At 36.2% G+C, this 26,034-nt stretch overlaps 1 protein-coding gene across 2 annotated transcripts in view; it reads left to right on the forward strand.

The window, feature by feature from the left end:
- Positions 1-26,034, forward strand: part of LOC131151892 (2-isopropylmalate synthase A-like) — an 87,502-nt gene that overhangs the window by 12,971 nt on the left and 48,497 nt on the right. The window contains exons 2-8 of one of the 2 annotated variants that reach the window (XM_058103358.1): positions 9,257-9,470; positions 9,554-9,634; positions 10,884-10,976; positions 11,054-11,140; positions 11,852-11,952; positions 21,299-21,332; positions 21,418-21,492. In XM_058103358.1, the coding sequence (XP_057959341.1) occupies positions 9,257-9,470; positions 9,554-9,634; positions 10,884-10,976; positions 11,054-11,140; positions 11,852-11,952; positions 21,299-21,332; positions 21,418-21,492 (685 nt within the window). The remainder of the gene's footprint in view (positions 1-9,256; positions 9,471-9,553; positions 9,635-10,883; positions 10,977-11,053; positions 11,141-11,851; positions 11,953-21,298; positions 21,333-21,417; positions 21,493-26,034) is intronic. The other variant, XM_058103359.1, reaches the window with a different exon arrangement.

The raw sequence follows: 26,034 nt of genomic DNA on the forward strand, positions 1-26,034 counted from the left end.
CTTTTTTTTTTTTTTTTGAACTTGGTACACGTCACAAAACAAGAACAATGAATAATGAACACGAATGTAACAAGATAGAATGATAACAAGAAACGAAAGATAAAAGGATAGTAAGCCTGATTTTAGAGCCTAAGCTCTGATACCAAATGATGCGAACCTCAATCAACACGCGTTGAGACCCAACAACCAATATTAGAATGCTTGCCCAAGAAAGCTAAAATTCAGATTTTTGATAGGAAACTCCGAGCCAACGTTTATAAATGAAACGTGAACCGAAAGTATAAAGTAACAAATCCCGACCCAATGATTATAGCTTAATCATGAACCGAAGGTATAAAATTTGAACGCCACGAGAAAGAATCCTTGATAAGTTCGCAAGTTCTCTAAAGAACCAAAAGAAGAAACAAATCCTCACTTTTTTCTTGATTTCTATTCAATGATCAATTTAGCTCTTATAATGATGAGATATATATGGCTAGCATGGGGGACAAGGATATTAAACACTTAACAATTCCCACACAAGCATGGGAGACAAGGACATTAAATACACCAACTTACTAGACTCATTAATGACTCTCACAACTTACTAAAAACCTATGCAAGTTAAGTTGTCTTGCAAATTATAAATTAAATGTAAAGACAAAAAGCCAAAAAGTCAAATCCCATAATTGAATAGCACACCATTAATAAGGAGATTACAACTATTAAGCAAGATTAGCTCCATCAAAAACTTGGATTAAGTTTATTAAGTCTTCATTTTTCTTTGGGCTAAGCTTGGAGTGCCTTGTTTTTGAATAAGCCCAAATATCTTGAATCAGTCCATGAAGTGCTTCTTTGATCTTTTTGGATCTCGCTCTAGTGATAGGCCCAATAGGAACATGCAATGGATCCTTTAATGGTGCTTGTTGATTCTCATCACTATGGGTTCTTTTTCTTCTAATGTTTTTTTCCTTCACCTCTTAAAAACTCCTTTTGCTAATCATTTTCCTTGCAGCTACATGATATTGAATCCAAAGGTTCTCTTTAATATTTTAACTTCCATATGGACTGTGAGTTTGAACGGTATTAATACATACGATTTGTTGAGGGTAGAAGAGCCTATTTATGACCATAGTCCTCATATGCACATGATGTGCTGTGAGTCTAATGAAACTAATGTTCACGTTTTTCTTCATTATTGGGTTGGGAATTGATAATGAATTTCCAATTACAATAGGTGTACATTAATGTTCTACCTTAATCTCTTACCTATTTGCTTTAGTAATTGATGAACTTACTAGGAATAACCAAAACGAGATCCCATGTTGTATGCTGTTTGTAGATGATATTGTTTCGATTGATGAAAGTAAGAGGGGGTAAAATATAAATTAGAACTTTTTTGGGAACAACTTTAGAGTCTAGAGGTTTGGATAAGTAGAAATAAAATAGAGTATATGAAATGTAATTTCAGCCATGTAAGGAGGAAGAATGACAAGATTAAACTTGACAATCAAGAAATCAACAGCACTAATAGATTTTGATATCTTGGATCTATTATGCAAGTGGAGGGAGAACTTGAAGAAGATGCAGTACATAGAGTCACAACAGGTTAGGTAAAATGGAGGAGTGCGTTGGGCATGCAGTGCGGTCATAGAATATCATTAAAATTAAAAGGAAAGTTCTATAGAATGACTATAAGACCAGTATGCTTTATAGATCTAAATGATAGGCAACTAAGAAACAGCAACTAAGAAACAACACATTCAAAATGTAAAAGTGGCCAAAATGTGCATGCTAAGGTGGATCAGTGGTATAACATTAAATGATAAATTAAGGAGTGAGCATATTCGCAATAAGCTAGACATAATGCTAGTAGAAGATAAGATAAGGAAGGGGCAGTTGTATAGGGTTTGGGCATTTGAAATGTAGGCAATTAGTGCACCAGTGAGGAGGACGAGCTAGTCAATTAGTGGGACTTAATGCTTGTTATTGTTGTTGTTGTATTGGGCTGGGAACCATTGACAAAGTTGTGTGGCAACTTTTGTTGTGGGATGTAGTCAAGGACTTAAATTTCAGTCGAAATGTTGAAATTTCGACTGAAATTTTGAATTTTGAGGGGTCCCGAAATGAAATTGAGATGCAGATTCGATTTTGCAGAAATTCAACCGAAATTTTGAGATTTTGGTAAATTTCAAATGAAATTTCGAAAATTTCAGATGTTTCTCTCGAAATTTTCTGGAAATCATGGAAAAAAAAAAGAAAATTGGAGGGGGAAATTTTAGTGCTGCTCTCTGCCTTTATTTTGTTTTCCCCACGTGATTTGTTGGCCCTTTTTGTGCAATCTGTGAGTGTACAGTGGAGACTGGAGAGATTCGAGTCAAATCTCAGTTCACTACAGCATTTACTAGATGAGTCATGACAAAGAAAAAAGAGATCTTACAGAGATGCTCTGCAGATGCAAGCCAGCTATTCCACAAATTCATCAAGAGGCTAAAGACCCTACCGGCTATCAATGAAAATATCTACACAATAATGCAAACAAAAGGAAAGTTTTTTCTATAAATTAGCTTGTAGCATGCATTAGGAAACATATCTCAAGGTCCTTAACATAAGGCTTCTTCTTCTTCCATCTTCCACCTTCAAACTTTTAAAAAATGCCCTAGATTTCAGCTGTCTCCTGCCTCCACTTTCAAACTCTGAAAAGCCCTAGCCTTCGGCTCCCGTCCAGTGCTCCAACCCTTTGACGCTCTCCCTCTAGCCTCTTGCTTCACCCTCCACCTCCATCTCCCAAGTCGCAGCCAGCAGCAGCACCTCCTCCCATCGCTGCAATATCCCTCTTGCAGAGCTGCGAACACGACCAAGTCAAGACTCGAGTCCCCGAGTAGCAGCACAAAAAAGAAAGGTAAAGCTGGTTGGCTGGTTTTAAGTTTTAAGTTACTTATATTTTTTTTATTTACTTAAAATCTCCCTCCTCCCCAATATATTTACGAGATTGCCCCTCCTTAGATACATTTTCCCTAGTAACCTCTCCCATTTACCCCCCTTAATCGTAGATTGCTAGTAAATGGTAAATAGTAAGTTTAGTAGCTAAATAAAATTAAAGTAATTTACTATTTATTAGTTTATTATAGTATAAATTATTTCATTTATTTGAATAATTTAATTACCAAAATTTATTACTTAATAGTAACTTTGTAAAAATTTCCATTAATTTGTAATTTTAATTTAATGATTTAATATTTCTCTTAGTTATTAATTCATCTTGATTTAGCATCTAAATAATTTTCTTTTAAAATTGTAGAGTAACATCTATAATTTTCTTTTAAAATTTTAGAGTAATTTGACACCTAATCATTATAGCCTAGTAATTAAATAAATTAAAATAATTTACTACTTATTAGCTTATTATAGTTTAAATTATATAATTTATTTGACTAATTCAATTTCCATAATTTGTTAGTAATTTTGTAAATTATCAGTAAATTTTGTAAATTTAATTTAATATTTTAATGTTTGTCTTATTTATAAATTTTATATTGATAAAACATCTTAAATAATTTCCTTTTAAAATTGTTGACTAATGTAACACTTAATTATTTATTCATTGTAACCTTGTAGGAAAGTAAAATTATTTGAAAAAATGTTTGAAGGAAGAAGACAAGATCTAGCATGGGAACATGGGTACCCAATGCCCAATGTAAAGAATGAATTTATTTGTAAATACTGTGGAATATAAATAAAGAGTAGTGGTGCAACAAGATTAAAAATGCACTTAGCAAATTATGACCCACAACATAATATAAAATTCTACAACAAAGTATCTCCAGATGTTAAGCAGGAACAAGGTCATAAATTTTGATTTCGACTCAAATTTCGAAGCTCCAAAGTTACGAAAATTTCGATTTCAATGTCAATTTCGATTTTTATTTAAAAAACTAACGGAAATCAGTAGTAAAGCATGACATTTTTTGTGAAACTTTAGAAATGTTTAACTGGCATAATAATGTAAGTTTTAGGACTATACATTGCAAGTTAAATACATCTATGTTGCGTATGAGGTTGAAAAGTTGTAATATAGTATGTGTATCAAACATATTTGTAAGATAATGTACATTAAACATATTTAGCTAATACAAATGAAATTCATAAATCATTTAAATATTATTTATTATACAAATAATGATAATTTAGACATGTATGGTTAAACAAAATGTTGTTGTAAGTTATGTTTTAATTATAATTTCAAAAGCACTTGTAATAATCTTTTGTTTCGATAAAAATAAATAAAATAAATTAAGAGAGAAATTTTACTTCACTCCTAAATCTCTAATTTGAATTCCGAGGAAATTTCATTGTATGGTTATAATTTCAACAAGTTTCGCTAAAATTTCGAGATTTTGATAAATTTCAAATGATTCATTGAGATTTTGACAAAAACTATGCAAGACGGAAATCGACTGCTATTTCGATTTCGAGGGTGATGGAAACCGGAAATTTGGATGGAAATTTCGTGGAAATTTATGACCATGAGCAGGAAATGAAAATTGTTTTAGAAAGAAAAACAACAGCTAAGGCAAAGAAAATATAAAGAATGGAGGAAATAAAAAATGAATTGCATGGGAACTTCAAGCAACCACAAGAAATTGATGAAGAGGATGATGCTGATGATATTGCATACCTGTCTGACATTTCTCCTTATGAAAGGTTTGCATATCGTTGAGCATTCTATGCTTCAAAATAAACGAAATGGGAAATAGACGAATCTTGTAGGTTTGTGGGTAGCCAACAAGGAGGTAGTTTTGGGGCTGGTAGCAGTGGAGGGCGACCTCCGAGGAGGCGATCTCAAAGTGTGAGAGAGCAAAAAACAGAGCCATATATTTCAAAGCCTTCTCAATATTATAAGTTAGACGCTGCAAAACAAAAAAGCTTGAAAAATTTATTCAAAGGAGGTAAAATAAAAGAAGAAATGAATGGGTTGATTTCAAAGTTTTTTATATATGATAATGTTCCACCTGAGAAGGCAAAATCATCTCATTTTAAAAACATGGTGTGGGGTTTCCAAGCAGTTGGAACGGTAGTCAATCCGCCGACACCTTATAAAATTAGAACAAAATACCTTGATTTATAGGTAAAATAAATGGAAGGCCACGTAAAAGAAGTGAAGAAAAAGTGGGCCACGTATGGCTGCACTGTAATGTGTGATGGATGGATAGACCTTACAAAATTATCCATCATAAATTTAATGGTTTACTCGAAAGTGAGCACAATTTTTCTAAGTCATTAGATGCTTTTGACAAAATAAATGACTATAAAATATATATTCCCTATTAAAACATATTGTGCAAAAGGTAGGAAAGAAACATGTTGTCTAGGTGGTGATTGATAATGGCAGTGCCTACAAGAAAGCGAGTCTAAAATTTATGAAAAAATTCAACTTGTATTGGACTCCTTGTGCTGCCCATTGTATTGATCTCATTTTTGAGGAGATTGGAAAAGGAGAGGCAATAAGCACATTGATCTTGCAGGGGAGACAAATCACTAATTTTATGTATAACCATGGATGGTTGCTTGCTAAAATGAGGGTGCACTGTCAAGGGGATGTTATGCGTCCAAGAGCCACACGATTTGTTACAAATTACATTGCCCTTGATAGCTTACAAAAAAAAAAAGAAAAAGAGTAGGCTTAAAATCTCTATTCACTTATGATGAATGGGTTGAACATGCTTTTAGTCAAACAAAATTGGGTAGAGAAATTGAAAGCATAGTTCTTAACCATCAATTTTGGGATAGAGTGACAAAGGTTTGTAACATCTATGAGCCTATATATTGAGTATTGCGTATAGTCGATAGTGAAGTGTGGTCAATATTAGGAGTTGTGTTTGAAGCAATAAGGGTGATGAAATAGGCCATTGTAGTGCAAGAAGTGCAAGATGGGTTCTCAATGTAATCAATGACCGGTGGGAGAGAACCCTTGAACATCCTCTTCATGTAGTAGGTATAAAAATATTTATAAATTTCAAGAAATTCATATATCAAACTACTTATTACATATTTATATTTTACCTTAATTGATTGACAACTTATTTTTTAAATCCAAAATTTCAATACAAAGGTGTTGGGGAAGATCCTTATTTGCTTGATGCAATTCATAAAGTTTTTAACACTCTTGAACCACATTCCTCTGGCTTGGATCAAATTGGAAATGAGGTATATTTTCAAAATAAAAATTAAATAAAATAAGTCTTAATCCATGTTTAATTATTAAATAATTTTTTTTAGATTATTCTATTTAAAGATGTGAAAAGAAGCTTCGGAGAAGTAGCTGGCTAAAGCAGCTAAGGCTACCATGACACCTAGTAAGTATTTATATATAAATGTACAATACAAAGTTACTAACTTCAAGTACAATCTACTAAGTACTAACTTATGTTCTTAAAATATCTTGCATAACTGATTGGTGGATGATGTATGGATCAAGTGCTCCAATCCTAAGGAAGCTAGCATTGCGTATTTTGTCGCAAACTGCATCTTCATAAGCTTGTGAATGAAATTGGAACACATTTGTACTCATTCACACAAAACAAAGAAATAGACTAGCCTACATTAGACTTCAACAACTTGTTTTTTGTTATTACAACATGAAACTTCGAATAAGAGATATGGAGGCTGAAATGCACAAAGTGACTGAACAAGATCCCTTGGACCTTCTTGACATGTTGGTTAAATTGGGCGACGAGGATGAGTATCCACTTTTCCAGTAGATTAGACCATCCCATCTTGATAAACGAGACGGAAGCCTCCACCGACAAATGGCCAAGCATGCACAGGATGACTTTGACATTGATGTTAATAAGGTAATGATAGAAGAAGTAATATCTAGCAGTGATGATTCACTAATGAATCTTGGGTCTTGACATGGAACTTCATTCACTATGCCCTCTGATGGTGATGGATCTAACACCGACGGTAGTAGTGGGCAAGGTGGTGATGGTGGGAACTATGGAGGAAATGAGGGATGACAAGATTATAGACTAGAAGTGGAATATACACATATTCCCCAACTAGAAGATGAGGGTCCACAAAGAGAAATGCATCCAGTTGATAGGCAGTACAGTCATAGAAAGGGAAAATGGAAGATGCATAAAATAGAAGAGGAGACCTATTCCCTTAGTTTGGAATCTACGAGTATAGGAACAGAGCATGACTCTAATAGTTATAGGGGTTATGAATCTACAAAGAGCAGTTCCTCACAATCTACATTTGACCAACCATTTCCGTATGCATATGAGCAGACACAACAATATGGAAATTGGAAACCATATGTCTATGGGCATGGACAAACAGGCCAAGAATATGGGTATGGCCAGTATGCAAATGCAAAACAATCTTATGGACATACACAACAAGTAGAACCTGCAAGAAGACATCCTAGTAGCCCCCCGTGCATAAGCTCAGGTGGTAAGGACTTGCGTTAGACTGCCTTAGACAAAGGTGAAGTTTGGGGTTCGAACCTTGCCACTTGCAACGCACATCTGCGATTTACCTCCTACGTGTTGGTCGAGGGCACGACTGTCGTAGGCGTGAGATTAGTCTGGTGCATAAGCCCAGTACACCCGACGACAAAAAAAAAAAAAAACATAAGACATCCTAGTACAGGAAGATCTTCTGGCCGAGTAGAAATTTCCATGAATCAGATGACTATGGAGGAGTATGAACATCACATGTACACCTATGCTGAATATTTTGAAAATTATATGACATGTAGTGATTATTGTAAACGATATATGTCATCTTGAAATCCCAATGATAGGGATAGGAGAGATGGCTTTGAGCCACCAAAAACTCCATGTGGTATTAGATCATTAAATGTATGATATTTATTGAAGATGTAGTTGTTTAAAATGATACTTTGTTGGCTTAAATCATCAAAGGAATAACTTCAAAACTTTATAATCATTTGAATGTTCTTCATTTCATAGCCTGTTTCGTGATATGTTATTCAATATCCTATACACTAAAAACTTGTCATATATGCACTTTTTTTTAATGTATTTTGATACCATATTAAGCATAATCATTTATTTTAATATTTCCTAAAGTTTTATTGTAAATTTCCATCATTTACTATAAATTTCCATAATTTCTTTAAATCGAAATCGAAATAGAAATTTCCATCGAAATTTCCGTAAATTGAGACCATCGAAATTTCCATTGAAATCGAAATTTAAGTCCTTCGATATAGTAGTGTCTTTGGCTTTTGTTTGGGCTCATTCATTTGGGTTTTTTTGGGAATGTAGCTGTCCGATCTTAAAAAGGATTGGAGGGGCAATGTTATTGTAATTATTTTATTTGTTTTTTTTTGGATGACACTTGTTCTCCTCTCATTGTAGTTTTAATTGTTCTTTTTAATATATATATATATATATATATTTTCTAATCTAAAGAATATTAATGCCTCTTTTTTGTTAGTGTGGTTCTATGGATTGGCTAATGGGAAAATATACTTGCTAAAATGGAGACTACCATTTAAGTGCATCGAAGCAGGGAGGGCGTGGGGTGGGGTGTGGTGGTACTTATTATTTACCATTCTTGATCATGTATTTGTGGTTAATTTTGGAAATATTCAAGGATTTGGTATTCCTTTTTTGGATGTGGCATTTCTACCTTTCTTCCAGATGGCCCTTCTGCACTTTTATCTTCTGATCTTCTTCTTCTTCTTCTATTTGTTTTTTTTTTTGGAAATACAACTTAACTGGACATGAAGATAAATAATTCAAGGATATTGTGTATTTGAGGAGATGGCTTGAATCATTTTGAATAGCTTATCTACCTGTTTTGAAATGTAACTTGAATTGGTAAGGATTTCCAACAATAAAGACAATCTTTTTGTGTCAATCAAAATCTGTTGAACTTAGTCTCTGGTTAACTTGAACACTGTTCACTTTATTTCTGTAAATGGCAAATGAAGAGAAGATGTTGGATTTATTTATTTATTTTTCAAGTTTTCTGTCTTCTTGTCCTGCGTTATCAGAATATGAGCTTTTTGGTTTGTTATCCTACAGTTTGTTTACTGCATATGATTTTCTCAATGATTTTCCATGTTGCCAGCAATTCTATATTTGGTTTCCCATGAGAGATTTTGCAATTCTATATTTGGTTTCCCATGAGAGATTTTCTCCTCACATTTTCAGATAATTTATGTGACCACTACATGAGTTTATTGGGTAATTGCTTCTTCTTAAACTTAGGGTTTATTATTCTTTTTGGTACTTATCAGATCTGACAGGGAGTTTCTTTATCAAATTTTGGGGGAAGTAATTACAGCTGGGGCCACAACTCTTAACATCCCTGATACTGTTGGTTATACCTTGCCTAGTGAATTTGGGCAACTGATTGCTGATATTAAATCCAACACTCCAGGAATTGAAAATGTGATCATTTCAACGCACTGCCAAAATGATCTTGGACTTTCTACTGCCAACACAATAGGGGTACACCATTGCATTTGCTTCAGTAATTCTTGTTGGGCTATGATAATCACTGTATTCTTATCTTTCCTCATCTAAATTATCAGGGGGTATGTGCTGGTGCAAGACAAGTAGAAGTAACCATCAATGGTATTGGTGAAAGAGCTGGGAATGCATCCTTGGAGGAGGTGTGCTTTTGTACACAAATATCTGGACCATTCATATGAATTCCTTGGTATTATTGACTTTAACATTCTACCCTTTTGAATGAAATAGGGTGCTTCTAACGTCTATTTTTAATGGTTATAATTTATATTGATATGCTCATCATGAGGGAGTTATTTTTTTCACGTTTAGATTAGGTGTCATTATTTTGTTAGTGAGTTCATTAAATGATATCATTTAATATGGCAATTTTCCTGTTGTGAATTCACCTCAAATGCGCTTTCATTCCCGCATTTACATTTTTTTCCCCTTCTCTTAACCCAATCGTGATACTTTTTTGATAAATAAGTTTGGACATTTTAAAGAAGAAAAAAATTATGATTTCTAAATGTATTTAATTGTAGTTTTTACTTATAAGAAAATAAATACAGTTTATGTTGATTATAGTTAAGCAGTTTTTTATGCGTTAGACGATATATTACATGCACACACGCTGTAATTGAGTATGTATCTATGTAGATCAGTGGGTGGATAGGTAGATTTGTAGGCCTGAATGTATGCATGTACCCAAGTGTTTATGCATTACAAAAAAACTAGAGACCCCAGACTCTGCCCACTGTTTCCTTGCTCCTCTCCAATCTTGCTCTTTTTTTTTTTTTTTTCCTGTTGTTCATGCCTTCAATTCGTGTTCCCTGGCTTGGTATATAAAAGATAATAAATTTTGATCACTCCATCTGGTCATTAGATTAGAAACCAAGCATACTTTTGCACCTTTGTGCTTCATTATGTCAGCACAATCTTACCTTGGCATAGGGCATTGAGTGGCTACCACTGCCTTTCTATACAGTTCACTGCAGAGGGTGCCTATGATTTTCTATTCGCTTTTACCTTTATTTTTTGCATGGTGAAATTGGATTTATTTTACGTGCAGAATGATTAGGTGCTCCCAATTTTTAATTCATGGATGGTTATGCTGTGGAGTTGTGGCATGTTAATTTTTAGATCACTTTGGCAATTGGCCAATTGCATCAGTGAAATTTTTATTTCTAACTTAGCTTTTGCCTAAGCCTATCCTTCTTTTTTCTTCTTATATATCTGGTTGCATTGCTATCTTAAATAGTTTGTAAACAAACAAAATACTGAAAATTGAAACTTGGTAACTTACTGATATTTTCAACTGTGACTTTGGTACATCATGCATTGATAAGTTTTCTCTTGTTTTTACTTTCCCCCTTTTCTTTCCCTTTTCATCCTATCCTGCTCAAAATGTAGTTTGTAATGGCTTTAAAATGCCGTGGGGAGCAACTATTAGGAGGCCTTTATACTGGGATCAGAACGCAATACATTGTTATGGCAAGCAAGATGGTATTGTTTAGTTATCCTCTTATTGATTGAATATGCTTGTATTGGATTTTCTTACTCTAATTGTTTATTTTTTCTAGGTTGCCAATTACACTGGATTGCATGTGCAGCCGCACAAGGCCATTGTTGGAGCTAATGCTTTTGCTCATGAAAGTGGTATCCATCAGGTAAGATTGCCAATTGTTTGAAAGCCAAGGATCTCTTTGTACTTCTTACTATTTGCGCATTCAATGCCGTGGTTATGTTGCCATAGTCATATACATGTTTTTCCCTAAGATGCATGGTTATGGATGGAATATTGTTTTTTTTTTTTTTTGGATTATTTGTATCTTTTGGTTGCATGCATCTTGTGTTAAAAAATTAGAAGTCAGGTTGTGTTAAAATTAAGATTTCCCATCTGAAGAGAAAAACTTGATCTTGAAATCTGGTCACTGATTTCTCTGCACGTTTGAACTGGCTTTTTCTGATGCTGGACAGCTGCTTGTGTTACCAGAATATCACACATTTTCTCTTGAAAACAAATATTGTGATCATTATTTTTTTAACAATTGGAATTTAGTTTCTTGATTCAAATTCGCTGTCACACAGGGAAGGTTTAAACAACAAATGTTTTTATTTTCATTTCTTTAACCAAAATGTGTGCTTTTTAAGCCTCTTAACTCTACTTTCTCATAAAAACTAATGCATTTAAAAGCATGTTTCTGCTATCTTTTAAGCTAGATTTGTTTTTCTTTGGAACTTAGGCTGCTCTTCCAGTACATAAATTACCCCCATTTATATAAGTCTCGCATTTTTTATGCGCCATATTTTTCATGTCATCCTTTTGTTTCAACAAAAATGTCATTAACATGATTTAAGATGCGTTTCTTGTTGCCCAGGATGGAATGCTTAAACACAAAGGTACATATGAGATTATTGCTCCTGAGGATATTGGACTTTTTCGGTCTAATGAATCTGGTCTTGTGCTTGGAAAACTTAGGTATGCAGTATCATGTACTGCAGCATTTGTACTTTCTTCTTTGCCTGATTAATTTATTTATTTCTATTTGATTTTCAGCTTTTTCTTTATCATCTTGCATGCATTTTAACCATTTATTTCTCCTTATTTGCCATATTGTTCTGCTCTTCAAGAAGAAACTCATGAGCAATGTCTTTGCTTTCCTATCTGCTGTGAAATTGTGCTTGTAAATATATTTGGCACTAAGCCTTTTACATTGTGGGACCCTCATATTACTAAGCTAAGCTTGACAATTAACTAATCTCGAAAGTCAAGACTATGGCCCAAAACCAAGCTGTTTTATAGCATGTAGAGGGTATTTTTATTTTTGTTTTTTAAAACCATTTTGGGCTTGGATTATGTTAGGTTTATCATTGCTAAGTTTAGCTTGAATGTTGACCTAAGTGACAAGTAGGGAAAAACAGGATGGAGAAATTAAGTGAAGAGATATCTGTACAAGGGGAAATAATATTTTCAATTTTTTTTTGGATAAGAAAAAATCATAAATAATAAGAGACAAAGGTAGAGTCTGTGGAGGACAAGACATCCTCCAAAAATCAACTAAAACAACTATAGAAGTGTTGCTCTCCAATTCCTTTGAAGGTCCAACAGCAACATCCCCTTGTAAAACCCTAAAGAATGCTCCTAAAGTGAGACCAAAAAGACTCCTTTTCCGACAACAAATGAGGAGAAATTGTTCAAGCCTTAAAAAGAATTCGCATGCCTCTCAATCCAAAGCGTCCTCAATGTAGTAAAGATGGCTCATGTCCATAAAGCCTTCCTTTTCTAGTCTTTCCACAGTCCTAATATCTCACCAATAAGAAATCATCCACATTTTGAAACACCAGACACTTGATCAAAGCAAGAAAATTAAGTACTTTATAGTTGGCTTGCGACTTGAAAATATAGAAATGGTGCGCATTTTTCTCGTTAGACTCTTGGCACAACATACAAATATTTGGACCGAGGGCCTTCTAGGGTCTTCTAACTTGTAATTAGTCATGTGTATTAATCTTGTTGAGTCATGGTCTAGATAAAAGTATGGATCTTAGAAGGATCCTTATAATTCCAAATGATATGATTCAGGACAAGGATTGGGATTGGAGTTCTTAGTAGATGAAGGAAAAAGAAATTGGAATGAAAGAACCAGAAGAATCCCCCATCTTGACTCTGACATGGCTCCTATTATGGGGAACATGATAGACATTCAGTGAAGTAGTAAGCTCATTGAGCTCTCTTTCATTGAGATTCCGAAAGAAATGAAAATCCGAAGAAAAATGGCCCCCCTCAGAAGAGAAGAAGAACTAATTGATGCATGTTGTTATGAAGAAAACCTAAACATATAAGGCATCAACTTCTCCAAGAAAACTAAATCCTTTTCCACCCAAATATCCTCCCAAAATTGAATAGTGTTATTGTTGCGTACTCTAAACCGAGTAATAGGAAAGAAAAAACATTAAATACCTACTTTGACTAAGTAACAGGAAAGAAATACGAGCAACCTTGGAAACAAACTTCTAGAATTCTCTAGCATCCCATCCATTTTGAGGAATTGTACACTTACCTAATCACCTTGTTCCATAATGAATTAACATGTGAGGGGAACTTTGCAACCATTTTCCAATTAAGAGATGTTTTTAGGCACCACTTCACCAAACCCTAGTTTCAAACTTAGGTCTTTTAACCACGTCCCAACTAACAAGATGGTCCCTCTTATTCTCCCCCATATTAGAACAAAGAAAAACTTACATGCCATTCCAGGACTCTTGCTACACTTGTGGGGAATCTAAAAGGGGATAAGAAATATTTGCGCATGTTAGAAATGGAAACACAAGTGAGTGTAATACAACCACTAGAGGAGTTAAAATGCCCTCATCCGCCCCTCCAACCTACTAACTCCCTCAATCATTGGATCCTATAAGGCCACAACTATAGGATTACCCCCTTAGTGGAAGAACTAAATAGGACAAATGCCAAGCTAAAGAAATACAATTGGCTAAAGCCTCCCTCTTTAGCACCATGACCCAAAATAATGCCAGTCACCTCGATCCTTGAGCATATTGATCTTTAGTCTTGAAATTTTTCAAAACTCTTTACAAAGTAATGACGTTCCAAAATTCCTTAACATTATCCTCAAGAAAAAGTAATATCATCATGAGAGCAAATTGAAGGTGTGACAATTCACCTCCTCCCTCTCAAATGTTAGACCTCTGAGTACCTCTAAACCCTAGCCTGGCAAGGTTGAGGAAGGGTATGGAAAATGTGGAAATACCCGATCCTTGATTTTCAGGGATACTGCTGCAGCAATTCTGATTTTATTATTAGTTGACTACGTTAATTTTGGAATAAAGAGATTTTGGAAAATTCCTGATATCTGTTTTAGTTTGTTTCCTATTTTGTAGTTTCCTATATTTGGCTAGTTTCCTAATTTTGTGGTAATTAGTATCTTGCTACCGAATATAGTGAAAGGAACTTTTCTTCCTTCCATTATATAAAGGCTGTACATTTATCATTAAGGAATAAGAGAATTATTTTCTTCTCTAAAATCAACATGGTATCAGAGCCACCTTTGAACCATAGATAGATGACAAAATACAGGATGACAATGGCTTGGCAAAGTCAATCCTTCTCCGAAGTCACCTCCCATCCTGAAATCTCAGCCACAGGCAGCAATGGAGGATCATATGACAATCTTCTGGCCATTACAGGGCACAAACTCAATGGTCATCTGGCCTCTTGTGACGAGAACCACACACAGCCAAAACAGAGTCTATTAAACAAAGAACAATTAAATCTTTTGCAAAAATTGATAAACCAACAACAATCCTCCAATACCTCAGTCATTGGAACCGGATCCTTGGCACAAAAGGTAATTTTTTAAACGCTCTTAGTGCAACAAGAGAGAAAATCAGCCTATGGATTGTGGATTTAGGAGCCTCCGATCACATGACTGAAGATGCAAGGATTTTTAATACTTATAGTCCATGTCATGAAAATTTTTTTGTCAGAATTGCAGATGGGTGTCTCAAGAGTAATAAGAACAGGTTTTTTGGTTATATCAAAGAACCTTACTCTAAACTCAGTCCTCTTAGTCCCAAACTTAGATTGCAATTTACTTTCTATTAGCAAACTCACTCAAGAGCTTAACTGTGTTACTACATTCTTCCCTAACTCGTGCGAATTTCAGGACTTGAATATGGGGAAGACGATTGGCAATGCTAAGATGTGCTCAGGGCTCTATATCCTCAAGGTTGGTGATCTTCTAGAACAACAAGCTCACAAGGTAGATTCGGACAGGGCAAACAATTAGTCTAAAAAAATTTCTTTTTTTTGTTTCTCATTTCAATAATGATAGCGTAGTTATGTTATGGCACTATAGATTGGGTCATCCAAATTTTGTGTACCTTCAAAAACTTGTTCCCTTGTTATTTAGCAATAAAAATCCAAAAGATTTTCAGAGTGAAGTTTGTCAATTCGCTAAACATGCCTGTAACCATTATTCAATTCAACAATGTGAAAAATCCCATCCATTCTCAATGATCCATAGTCTTGGGACTGTCACATATCAAAAGTAATGCTGGGACTCATTGGTTTATTTTATTTGTAGATGATCACACTAGGATCACTTAGGTGTTTCTCATGAAAGAAAAATTGGAGGTTGGGAAAATCTTCAAAAACTTCAACACTATGATTCAACCCCAATTCCATACCAAAATACAAATCTTTAAGACTGATAATGCAAAGGAATGCTTCAAACACATTCTCGGAGATTACGTACAAAGTCAAGGTATTATTCACCAAAGTTCATGTGTTGATACTCCTCAACAAAAAGGAGTAGCGGAAAGGAAAAATACACACATTCTAGAGGTTGCTAGATCATTTATGTTTTCCACTCATGTCCCAAAACACTTCGGGGGGGGGGGGGGGAAGCCATACTCACAACAACTTATCTCATAAACTGAATGCCTTACCATGTCTTAAACTTCCAAACACCTTGTCAACTCCTTCACTCTTATCCCAATTCTCGAATTGTCTCAACAATACCACTCAAAGTATTTGGGTGCTCTGTGTTTGTCCATGTCCACCAACAACACAGAAGTAAACTCGACCCCAAAGCACTCAAGTGTATATTCCTTTGTTACTCTCCAAACCTAAAAAGGTACAAATGCTATTCCCCAGTTACAAAAAGATTATACCCTTACATGGATGTTTCTTTCTTTGAACATTAACCTTACTACCCCAATTTTGATACTTAGGGGGAGAATCTCATACATGAATACCAGCTTTGGGATATTGATGCCACAACAACCAACAACCACCCAAGTCCACAATGAAATCTCATACAAGTTTACCAGCTTTGGGATATTGATGCCACAAGAACCAACAACCACCCAAGTCCACAACTGACCATCCCTCCTATCTCAACTACTCCTACTCCTACTCCAAACCACAATCACCAAACAGAAACAAAAGTTGAAAATCTTCCACCTCATTCAACTCCTGTCCAATGTCCGAAACTTGCAACCAATGGTTAGTTCATTGTATATTCTCGGAAGTAGAAGATTCAAGAAGACATAGCAAGCACCTCCTGAGCAAAGTCAAGAATCTGACTCGAATGCAAGAACACATGAAACTTCACCATGTAACACTAGCTCTGAATTCATCACTAATGAGGCTACTGCTAATGGCCTTGATTGTCCCATTGCTTTAAGGAAAGGTAGGAGGTCATCTACCAGTCATCCAATCTACAATTTTGTCTCTTATAAGGGGTTGTCACTTAGCTTCCAAACATTTGTGGCAAATCTAAACAAAGTACAGGTTCCTAACTCCATTCAAGAAGCCATTTCAATTCCGGAATGAAAAACTGCAGTATGGGAAGAAATGCAGGCAGTAATGAAAAATGGAACTTGGGAGATTTTAGGCATACTGAGTGGGAAACATCCAGTAGGATGTAAATGGATATTCACTGTCAAATACAAGGCTGATGGAAGCGTGGACAGATTTAAAATGTGACTGGTTGCAAAAGGGTTCACTCCTATGGCATCGACTACCAAGAGGCGCTTGCTCCAATAGCCAAATTAAACACTATTAGGGTGCTACTATCATTGGCTGCCAATCTTTACTAGCCCCTTCACCAACTTGATGTTAAGAATGTCTTTCTCAATGGAGACCTTACAGAAGAAGTCTACATGGACATTCCTCTTGGCTTTGAAGCACAGGAAACTATGAATAAGGTATGTAAGCTCAAGAAATCCCTTTATGGACTGAAGCAATCCTCGAGAGCTTGGTTTGATAGGTTCAACAAAACAGTGAAGAAGTATGGGTATTCTCAGTGTCAAGTAGATCACACTTTGTTTATCAAACACTCAACCAAAGGAAAATTGGCGATTCTCGTTGTGTATGTAGATGGCATCATCTTAACAGGTGATTATGAAGACGAACTGATCAAGCTCAAAACCATACTTGCCATAGAATTTGAAACCAAGGATCTTGGGAGCCTAAAATATTTTCTTGGAATGGAAGTAGCTTGGTCAAGAAAAGGAATTTAAGTGTCACAAAGTAAGTATGTACTAGATCTTTTTAAAAAGACAGGAATGCTTGGGTGCGAACCGGTTGAAACACCCATGGACTCGAGTACTAAGCTTGGAGCTAATAAGGACAGTGATCTTGCGGACAAAGGTAGATACCAAAGACTTGTTAGGAAGTTGATTTATCACTTGCATACCAGACTTGATATTGGGTTCTCGGTTAGTGTAGTCTATGGTATTAAATAACGGCCATTACGTAACGAAAAATCATCTCTCCGATACCGTTACAAGCCGCATTAGCAGTGAGGAGAAAATTCACGTGCGTATGGCTGTTACGGAACCGTAACGGCCGTTACACTAATGTTACAACCCGTAACGTCCGTTATGACACGTTATAGTCGACAGCCCCTTACACTACTGCGTATCTTCCTTATCTCCTCAAATCTGCTCCATTTTGTGTGTTTCTCTCCATCGTCTAGCTTAGATCTCCTCATTTGAAGCCTCCAAAGAAACGAAAAGCAGCTTCGAAGCTTCAATTTGTTGTGCTGTTCCCTCTTTCACTCTTCGTCTCTTCGTACAACTTCAGTCTACTGATCTGAAGCTTCAAAATCCCCAAAATCAGCTTCGATTTTTGCCTTGAAGGTGTTCTTTGCAGTTTGCAGCCATCACAGGTCAGCTGACTGGCAGTTCGTTTTGAAGGTGTTCGATTTTTCCGTTGAAGGTGTTTCGATTTTTCCCTCTTCGTAGGTTTGTCTCCTTCGTTCAGCGTAAGAACCCAAAAATCAGCTTCCAATCTTCGATTTGTTGCTTGAAGGAGCTGTGCTTTGCAGGTTGCCTCCATTAGCAGGCTCGCAGTTGCAGCTCCAAAAATAAGCTTCGAAGCTTTCGATTCCCCCAAATTTTGGAGGCCTGCAGGTTGCAGCTCTCTCGCAGCTTCGGTGGGGACTCGGGACTCTGGAGTGGGTATGTTTCTTCAGTTCTTCTACTTCATTGGTTAATGTAATTGTAAATTACGAATTTATTCTAAAGTAATAATTTAGTTTATTTTATAATTTCAGTTTATATTTATTATTTAATTAGTATGCAAATTTATTATATTTTATTAATTAAAATAAAAAATAGTATAAAATTATTAAAACATAAAATTTATAGAGTTACTTAGAGGGTTAGAGTACAGATTTAGTAAAAAATTATTGATTAATATTCTACATATTTATTTTTTTAAATACCTTGACAATTAATAATTTAATATTAGATCTAAAATTTATAATAAATCCTAATTTCTACACAATTAGTCAAGTCTCAAGTGACTCAAGTACAATACCATTTAAATAATTAAATTGTAAAGATTTACAATTCCATATTTATTTTTTTAAATTGTAAATTGTAATATAAATTATTGAGTCTATTGACTCATTTTTAGTAACTTTATGTCTTTAATTAATTGATTCTTCATTTTAATTACATTTCTACAACTTTTTTACCCATTAAACTAATGCAAACTTAAAAAAAACATGCCTTTTTTTGTAAGCAGCGCACTAAAATTAATATAAAAATCATAATGCCTATTAAAAAGCATTTGTAGGTTGAATGAAAGTTGTCAAAATTCATTAAAAATCATGCATTAATGGATTTCATGCTTATTTTTCGATTTTGGCATGGTTATGCATGCGTGAAACAAAATCACAGCCGTTATGCTCACTTCCTGTTACGTAACACCCGCATCTCTTGCGTCCCGTGACACCCGTGACCGTTATGCGATGTTACCCGCTACCGCGATTTCGAACCATGGACTGTAGTCAATCAATTCATGAATGATCCAACTGAAGAACATATGGTAGCTGTTAGTTGGATATTGAGGTACCTTAAAATGACACTAGGTAAAGGCTTGTACTTTAGGAAAAACACAAGGAAAGATATTGAAGTGTTTGCTGATGCTGACTGGGCTGGATCAATAACTGACCGAAGGTCAACATCTGGTTATTCTACGTATGTGTGGGGAAACTTGGTAATATGGCGAAGTAAGAAACAACTAGTAGTTTCTCAGAGCAGTGCAGAAGCGGAGTTTAGAGCTATGGCACTGGGAATTTGTGAAGGAATATGGTTGAAAGACTAATGAGGGAACTAGGAATCATCACTTCTGAACCAATGAAGGTATTTTGTGACAATTAGTCAGCTATTAACATTGCAAAGAATGAGGTGGTGTCACTGGTCTCATACATAAGCCCGCTCACAGAGGTTGGAGTTGACTCCTCTGGTGCGTCATGACAGGACAAAACATGTGGAGATAGATCGCCACTTCATAAAGGAGAAGATAGAAAATGGGACAGTTAGTCTGCTATACACGCCGACAAGTCAACAAATAGCAGATATCCCCACCAAAGCTCTACCAAGGAAGAATTTTGAAGATTTGAAAACCAAGCTTGGCTTGATTAACATCTATGCCTAGCTTTGGGGGGGGGGGGGGGGGGGGACCATGGAAATACCTGCTGTAGCAATTTTGATTTTATTATTAGTTGATTATGTTAATTTAGGAATAAAGAGATTCTTGGAAAATTCCTAATATCTCTATTAGTTTGTTTCCTATTTTGTAGTTTCCTATATTTGGCTAGTTTCCTAATTTTGTGGTAATTAGTATCTTGTTACTGAATATAGTGAAAGGAACTTTTCGTCCTTCCATTATATAAAGCTGTACATTTATCAACAGGAAATTAGAGATGTAATTTGGTCATCTTGCTGCAGGATGAGCTGGATCTTTCTACCAAGAACAACTACTTGTAGTAAATGAGCAACATTGGCTTTCCAAGGTTCGATTCCATTGACAGATAGACTAGCCTAACAGTTTTATGCATGCCGATACTTCACGTGCACCTGCTGTGCTACACAACCTGCCTCACACTCTAATTTGACCATCATGTTTGAGTTGTTGGAGGCTGATTTGATCATGCAAATGGAGAATGCATTTGCATACAACGAGTTGCCTAGTGACAAGAGAATCCTATATGTCATTTCATGCTTTAGGGCTTATGCATGCCAATGATGGCTACAACTTTAGTGCATTCACATGGGCTGTTATCTGAGAGCTACTACATATTGGGAGCAGACGAAGGCCCCAATGAGTGATAGGTGTACTCAGGTAAATTATTTGTCTCAGCTCGACATGGATGTGGAGACCTTTGCTGGGGGTACTCCACAGATTGTGCCAAATTTTGTTTGATTGAGATTGAAGAGTGGAAGATCTCTTGGTACTTACCTCCATCAGGACTGATCTCTACAATGTAGACTTATTGTTTTGATCATGTGATTTCTTTGGCCAAGAGTAAGTAGCAACAGCAGGATTACATGCGTATCTTGGAATATCAGGTCTATTCCCAGTCCATGCTGGTTCTTTGCTAGTCTCAGGCAAAATATGCTTTTCCTATGCCTGTTTTTAAAGTTGATGATGAGAGGAGAATGGATAATTTTCTCTACTTTCCTGCTGCTGCCACTGTCCTTGATTCATGCTTTTGTTGGCCCCACACAGGAGAGCAGGGGAAGATGTCTTGGTAGCAAACTGGTTTATGCAAGGAGTGAGGCACGTTTAGGAAATTTCCAAATTTGGCTTGAGTGGCTATCATGTGTTAACTTTTCACTTATGAGTTTCTTAAAATATCGCTTGATTGTAGTTGACCTGAAGTTATATTTTTGGTGAAACTACCTTGACAGATCATGTCATTCTTTTTTTTTTTTTAATGTATTTTCAAATTTAATGGTTCCAAGGATTATAAAATGACATTTTCTGTTTTAAATTTTTGTTGTAGTGGTCGCCATGCTTTGAAAACTCGACTTTTGGAGGTAAATGACTGAAATTTTATGTTTTAGGTAGAAGGTTGTTGGATTTGTTTGATTGTATTTAAAAATTGTTCTTCCTGTTTGCCAGCTTGGATATGATATTGATGGTAAGGAACTTGATGGTATCTTTTGGCGTTTCAAAACAGTGGCTGAGAATAAAAAGGTACGAGTGATAATCTTCTGTTGCAAGTCAGTAATATGTCATGTACTCTATATTCCCAATAACGTTGTTATATCAGTTCCATCGAAAGGCCTTGCATACTTATTAAATGCTGCTATCACTATTTAATTTGAATTTTTATCAACTTTCTAATCTAGTTCTTGTTTGAAACTTTTGGACATCTGTTTTAAAGTGGATTGTAATGGTACCTAGTTAATATTATCAATCTTTGATAAGACCCTAGGGTTTTACCGTGGAGAAATTAGGGAACTTTTAAGAAGTGAAAATAGTAAGAGAAAATAGGGTTTGATCAATTTAAGGGGATCTGCCTCCAAATTGGCCCAAAGGTTATGAATTATATTATTGCTTGGATGGAAAAGTCCTGTAGGGTTACATATATATAGGGTAGGGAAACTTACTCCTATTAGGAGTGTAAAACATCCCAATCCAAGTCCTTAATGGACTAAATCCCAATTGATTTGGGAATCCTAACACGTTAAAGAGAAGTCCCAACTTTAAATAATCGTAACATTAAATAGAATTCATTGGGAATCATAATAGATTATTTATAATTCCCAATTGATTTGGGAATTCCTATCATTAAATAGAAAATCCCAATTGATTTGGGAATCCTAACATTCTTGCCTTCTTCAAATAAGCCTTGTCCTTAAAGTTGAGCAACAATAAACTCTGGGAATCTCTACTCCGAGAATTGACATGCTAAAGCTTCTATGATGTCTCGACTTGTGCATTTGACTACCCAACGATTTAAAATTGCTTGTGGCTGCAACTTGAACCTCACTAGTAGGTGTCACATCAAGCAAGTGGTGCTACACAGTAACTTGTTCCCCTAACTTTTTTTTGAGGCAAGAGACATGAAAAACTGGTTGTACCTTGGAACCTGTTGGTAAGTCAAGAGGATAATCAACATGGCCTATATGTTTTAGGATCTTATAAGGCCAATAAAATTGAGTAGATGAACTTCATTGAAGAACGAACAACCACTTATATCTGTCTATGGGGCTATAGCCTAAGAAATACGCAATCTCCCACTGAGAATTCCCTTCCACTATGGTGCTTATCAACTTGCTGTTTTCTATGAGCTTGAGCTACAACAATATTTTCCTTCGGAGCTAAAGCACTTTGTCTCGATCATGTACCTCCTTGTCAATTTGATCAACTGGATGATCCAGTTGAATACCTAGCATGAATAGTAGTAGCTTGACCATAAATAGCCTCGAATGGAGTCAATTGGATGGGAGGAATGATAAGTGGAATTATACCACCATTCAGCCCATGGGAGCCATCGCGCCCAATCCTTCAGTTTGTTGCTAGCAAAGCAACGAAGATAAGTCTCCAAGCACCTGTTAACAACTAGTATGTCCATCTAATTGTGGATGATATGCAATGCTCATATTCAATTGTGTTCATTGCAAATGGAAAAGCTCTTTCCAAAAGTTGCAGGTAAAGACATTGTTATGATCACTGACAATAGACTGAGGAATTGCATGCAACTTGACAAAATTCTCAGCAAAAGTACAAGCAACACTTATAGCAGTATAAGCGTGAGTTATGGCACAAAAATGAGCACATTTTGTGAGGCAGCCCTCAACAACAAAAATATTAGACTTACCATGAAAAGATGGTAGTCCCTCAATGAAATCCATGGTGATATTAGTCCAAGCTTCTTCTGGAATAGGAAGAGGCTGTAGAAAGCCCGCACTTGCCATAGTTTCCCCTTTCTGTCATTGACAAACATCACATTTTTCCATAAGCCTTTTGATTTCACCCTTCATTCCCTTCCAATAAAATTCTTGAGAAATGCACTTTAGGTTCTAAGAAAACCAAAGTGGCCTACAATTGGTGATGCGTGCAATTCTTGTAGTATGGTTTTCTTGTGAGCTGAATTAGGAACTAATAAAATCCTCCCTTTATATAGTAAGTTTAAAGAGTCTCAAAGGTAAAGATGGACTAATGTTGGCTCTCTTTGTAGCTTTTGGATAATACCTCTAGTCTCCAGGATTAGCCTCCATTCCTCCCTAATTTGTTCAAGAGTAGTACATGCAGGTACAAAAATAGCTATAAGTTCAACTTGTTTAGGATGTTGTGAGAGTGCATCTGCCACCACATTCTCAGTCCCTTTCTTGTAAATAATCTTATAGTCATAGCCCAACAACTTAGTGACCCGCTTTTGTTGTTCCATGGAAGAGATTCGTTGCTCTAAAAATTACTTCAGACTGCTGTGATCAGTTCAGATTTGGGAATGCCGACCAATTAAATACGATCTCCACTTTGTAAATGCATTCACTATAGCTGGCATCTCTTTTTCATAAATAGACATGTCGATGTGGGATGGTGAAAGAACCTTATTGGTAAAAGCAATGGGGCATCTATCTTGCATTAAAACTATACCAATGCCAACTCCTGATGCATTAGATTCAATAATAAACACCTTGTTGAAATCTGGCAGGGCAAGAACCAATGTGGTGGATATTGTGTGCTTAAGCTCGGCAAAGGCTTGTTTAGCTTCCTCACTCCATTTGAATGCATCTTTTTTCAGTAGAGTGGTTAATGGAGGGCTAATCTTTCCGAAACCTTTGAAAAATTGCAATAGTAACCAGTTAGCCTCAAACTTGTTAGGCCAGTCTGTCATCACTTGTATTTTAGAAGGGTCAACTGAAACACCTTTTTGGGAAACAATATGCCCAAGGTATTCCACATGCGATCGAGCAAAACTGCATTTAGATTTCTTGACAAACAGATGATGCTCATGAAGAGTGTTGAGTACAATTTGCAAATGACCTAAATGATCTTCAAGAGATGAGCCATATATCAGGATATAATAAAAAAAATTTGAGAACAAACTTACGTAGGTAAGGTCGGAAAATGTCAATTCATGAGACTTTGGAAGGTTGAAGGCACACTAGTTAACCCAAAAGGCATAACCAAGAACTCATAATGGCCATCGTGAGTTCTAAACGTAGTCTTTTGAATGTTATCCTTATGTATCCGAATCTGGTGATAGCTTGATCTCAAGTTGAGTTTGGTGAACTACTAGGTGTCATGAGCCGACTATTTCACACCTTTGTGAAAGGACTGTGCGGCGCTAGCTAAGCACTCGTGCTTAACTAGTTAGCTTATCGTTTACCAGAATTCATCCGCGAAACACTTTCATTCTCATTCAATCAAATATTAGTAGAAGCAGTAAGCAATTATGAAAGCAGTGGCAAGCAAGCAGTAAACATTGAAGCAATGTAATTTATTAACACCACCTCTGTTAACATTGTGTGTTTAGGGAGGGAGGCAAATAGGCTAAACACGTTCGCAATAGCTAGTGAGTTTTACAAGATTCATGAACACTCACCCTCCCTAAAAGAGCTTTATATACAATTCTCACCCTGCCACTAGGAAACATTAAAGTGACTGAGGAGTCATATTGCCTTATTTGGCATACAGAGAAACTACTATTAGAAAATAAACCTACACTAGTATTTACATGATGGAAACCCATCCCCAACGCACAAAACTAGCGGTCACAGGCAAACATAATGCCCTGAACAAGCTCAGTTCGCGACGCTCCCCCATTTATGTGGTCGATGTCCTTGTAGACTTTGACGCTAGGTACACTTCTACTTTGTCCACAAACGGTTGCATGTCTTCCGCAGAAATCCAGCTGATTTTTTCATCACCAAGGCCTTTCCACTTCACTAAGAACTCCCGCCGCCTCTTCCTTTGAGGATATGAACTCTCTGTCTGCAAGGATATCTTCAACTTCACGTCTGTCGGGTTGCACTGTCTTCAACTCTGCTCTGTTTGACTGACTTTTGCTCGGATCACTGATGTTAGTTTTGAATGGCTTGAGGCAGTTGACGTGAAATACAGGATGCACTTTCATCCAAGTCGGAGGGTCGATTCTGTAAGAGGCTTTCCCGACTTTGGCCAAGATGGGGAATGGTCCTTCATATTTACGAAGTAGTCTCTTATCTCGTCCTTGTGGTGATCTAATCTATTTAGGATTGAGCTTAAAAAGCACCAAGTCACCTACGTTGAAATGCTGCACTCTTTTCCTTTGATCTGCCCATTTCTTCATCAGCATAGAAGCTTTCTCCAGGTAGGCTTGGGCAATCTCTGCAATCTGTCTCCATTCTCTAAAGAAGACGTACGCCCTGGGTAGGTTGGTAATGAAGCCCAGTGAGACACTTTCCCATGGTTTGGACGGTACTAGTAGGGGCTCTAGTAGCCCTGCAATCTTCCTCTTCTCCACCTTGTCTTGTTGGCAAATGAGACAAGTTTAGGTATAATCAACCACATCATCATGCATGTGCGACCAATAATACATCTGTTTCAATAAGGCCAAAGTGCGCTGCCATCTTGGATGTCCGGCCCACATGGTATCATGACACTCTCTCAACCGTGTCTTCCTCTGATCACCAGCTTGTGGGACAAAGAGCCGACTACCATGGGTCATCAGCAATCCGTCTTCTATCCAGAATTGAGATGCTTTCCCCTCTTCGGTCAACTTAATTAGGTTCTGCGCAACTGGAT

The sequence above is a fragment of the Malania oleifera genome, chromosome 3, assembly GCF_029873635.1.
Source record: "Malania oleifera isolate guangnan ecotype guangnan chromosome 3, ASM2987363v1, whole genome shotgun sequence".
NCBI lineage: Eukaryota > Viridiplantae > Streptophyta > Magnoliopsida > Santalales > Ximeniaceae > Malania > Malania oleifera.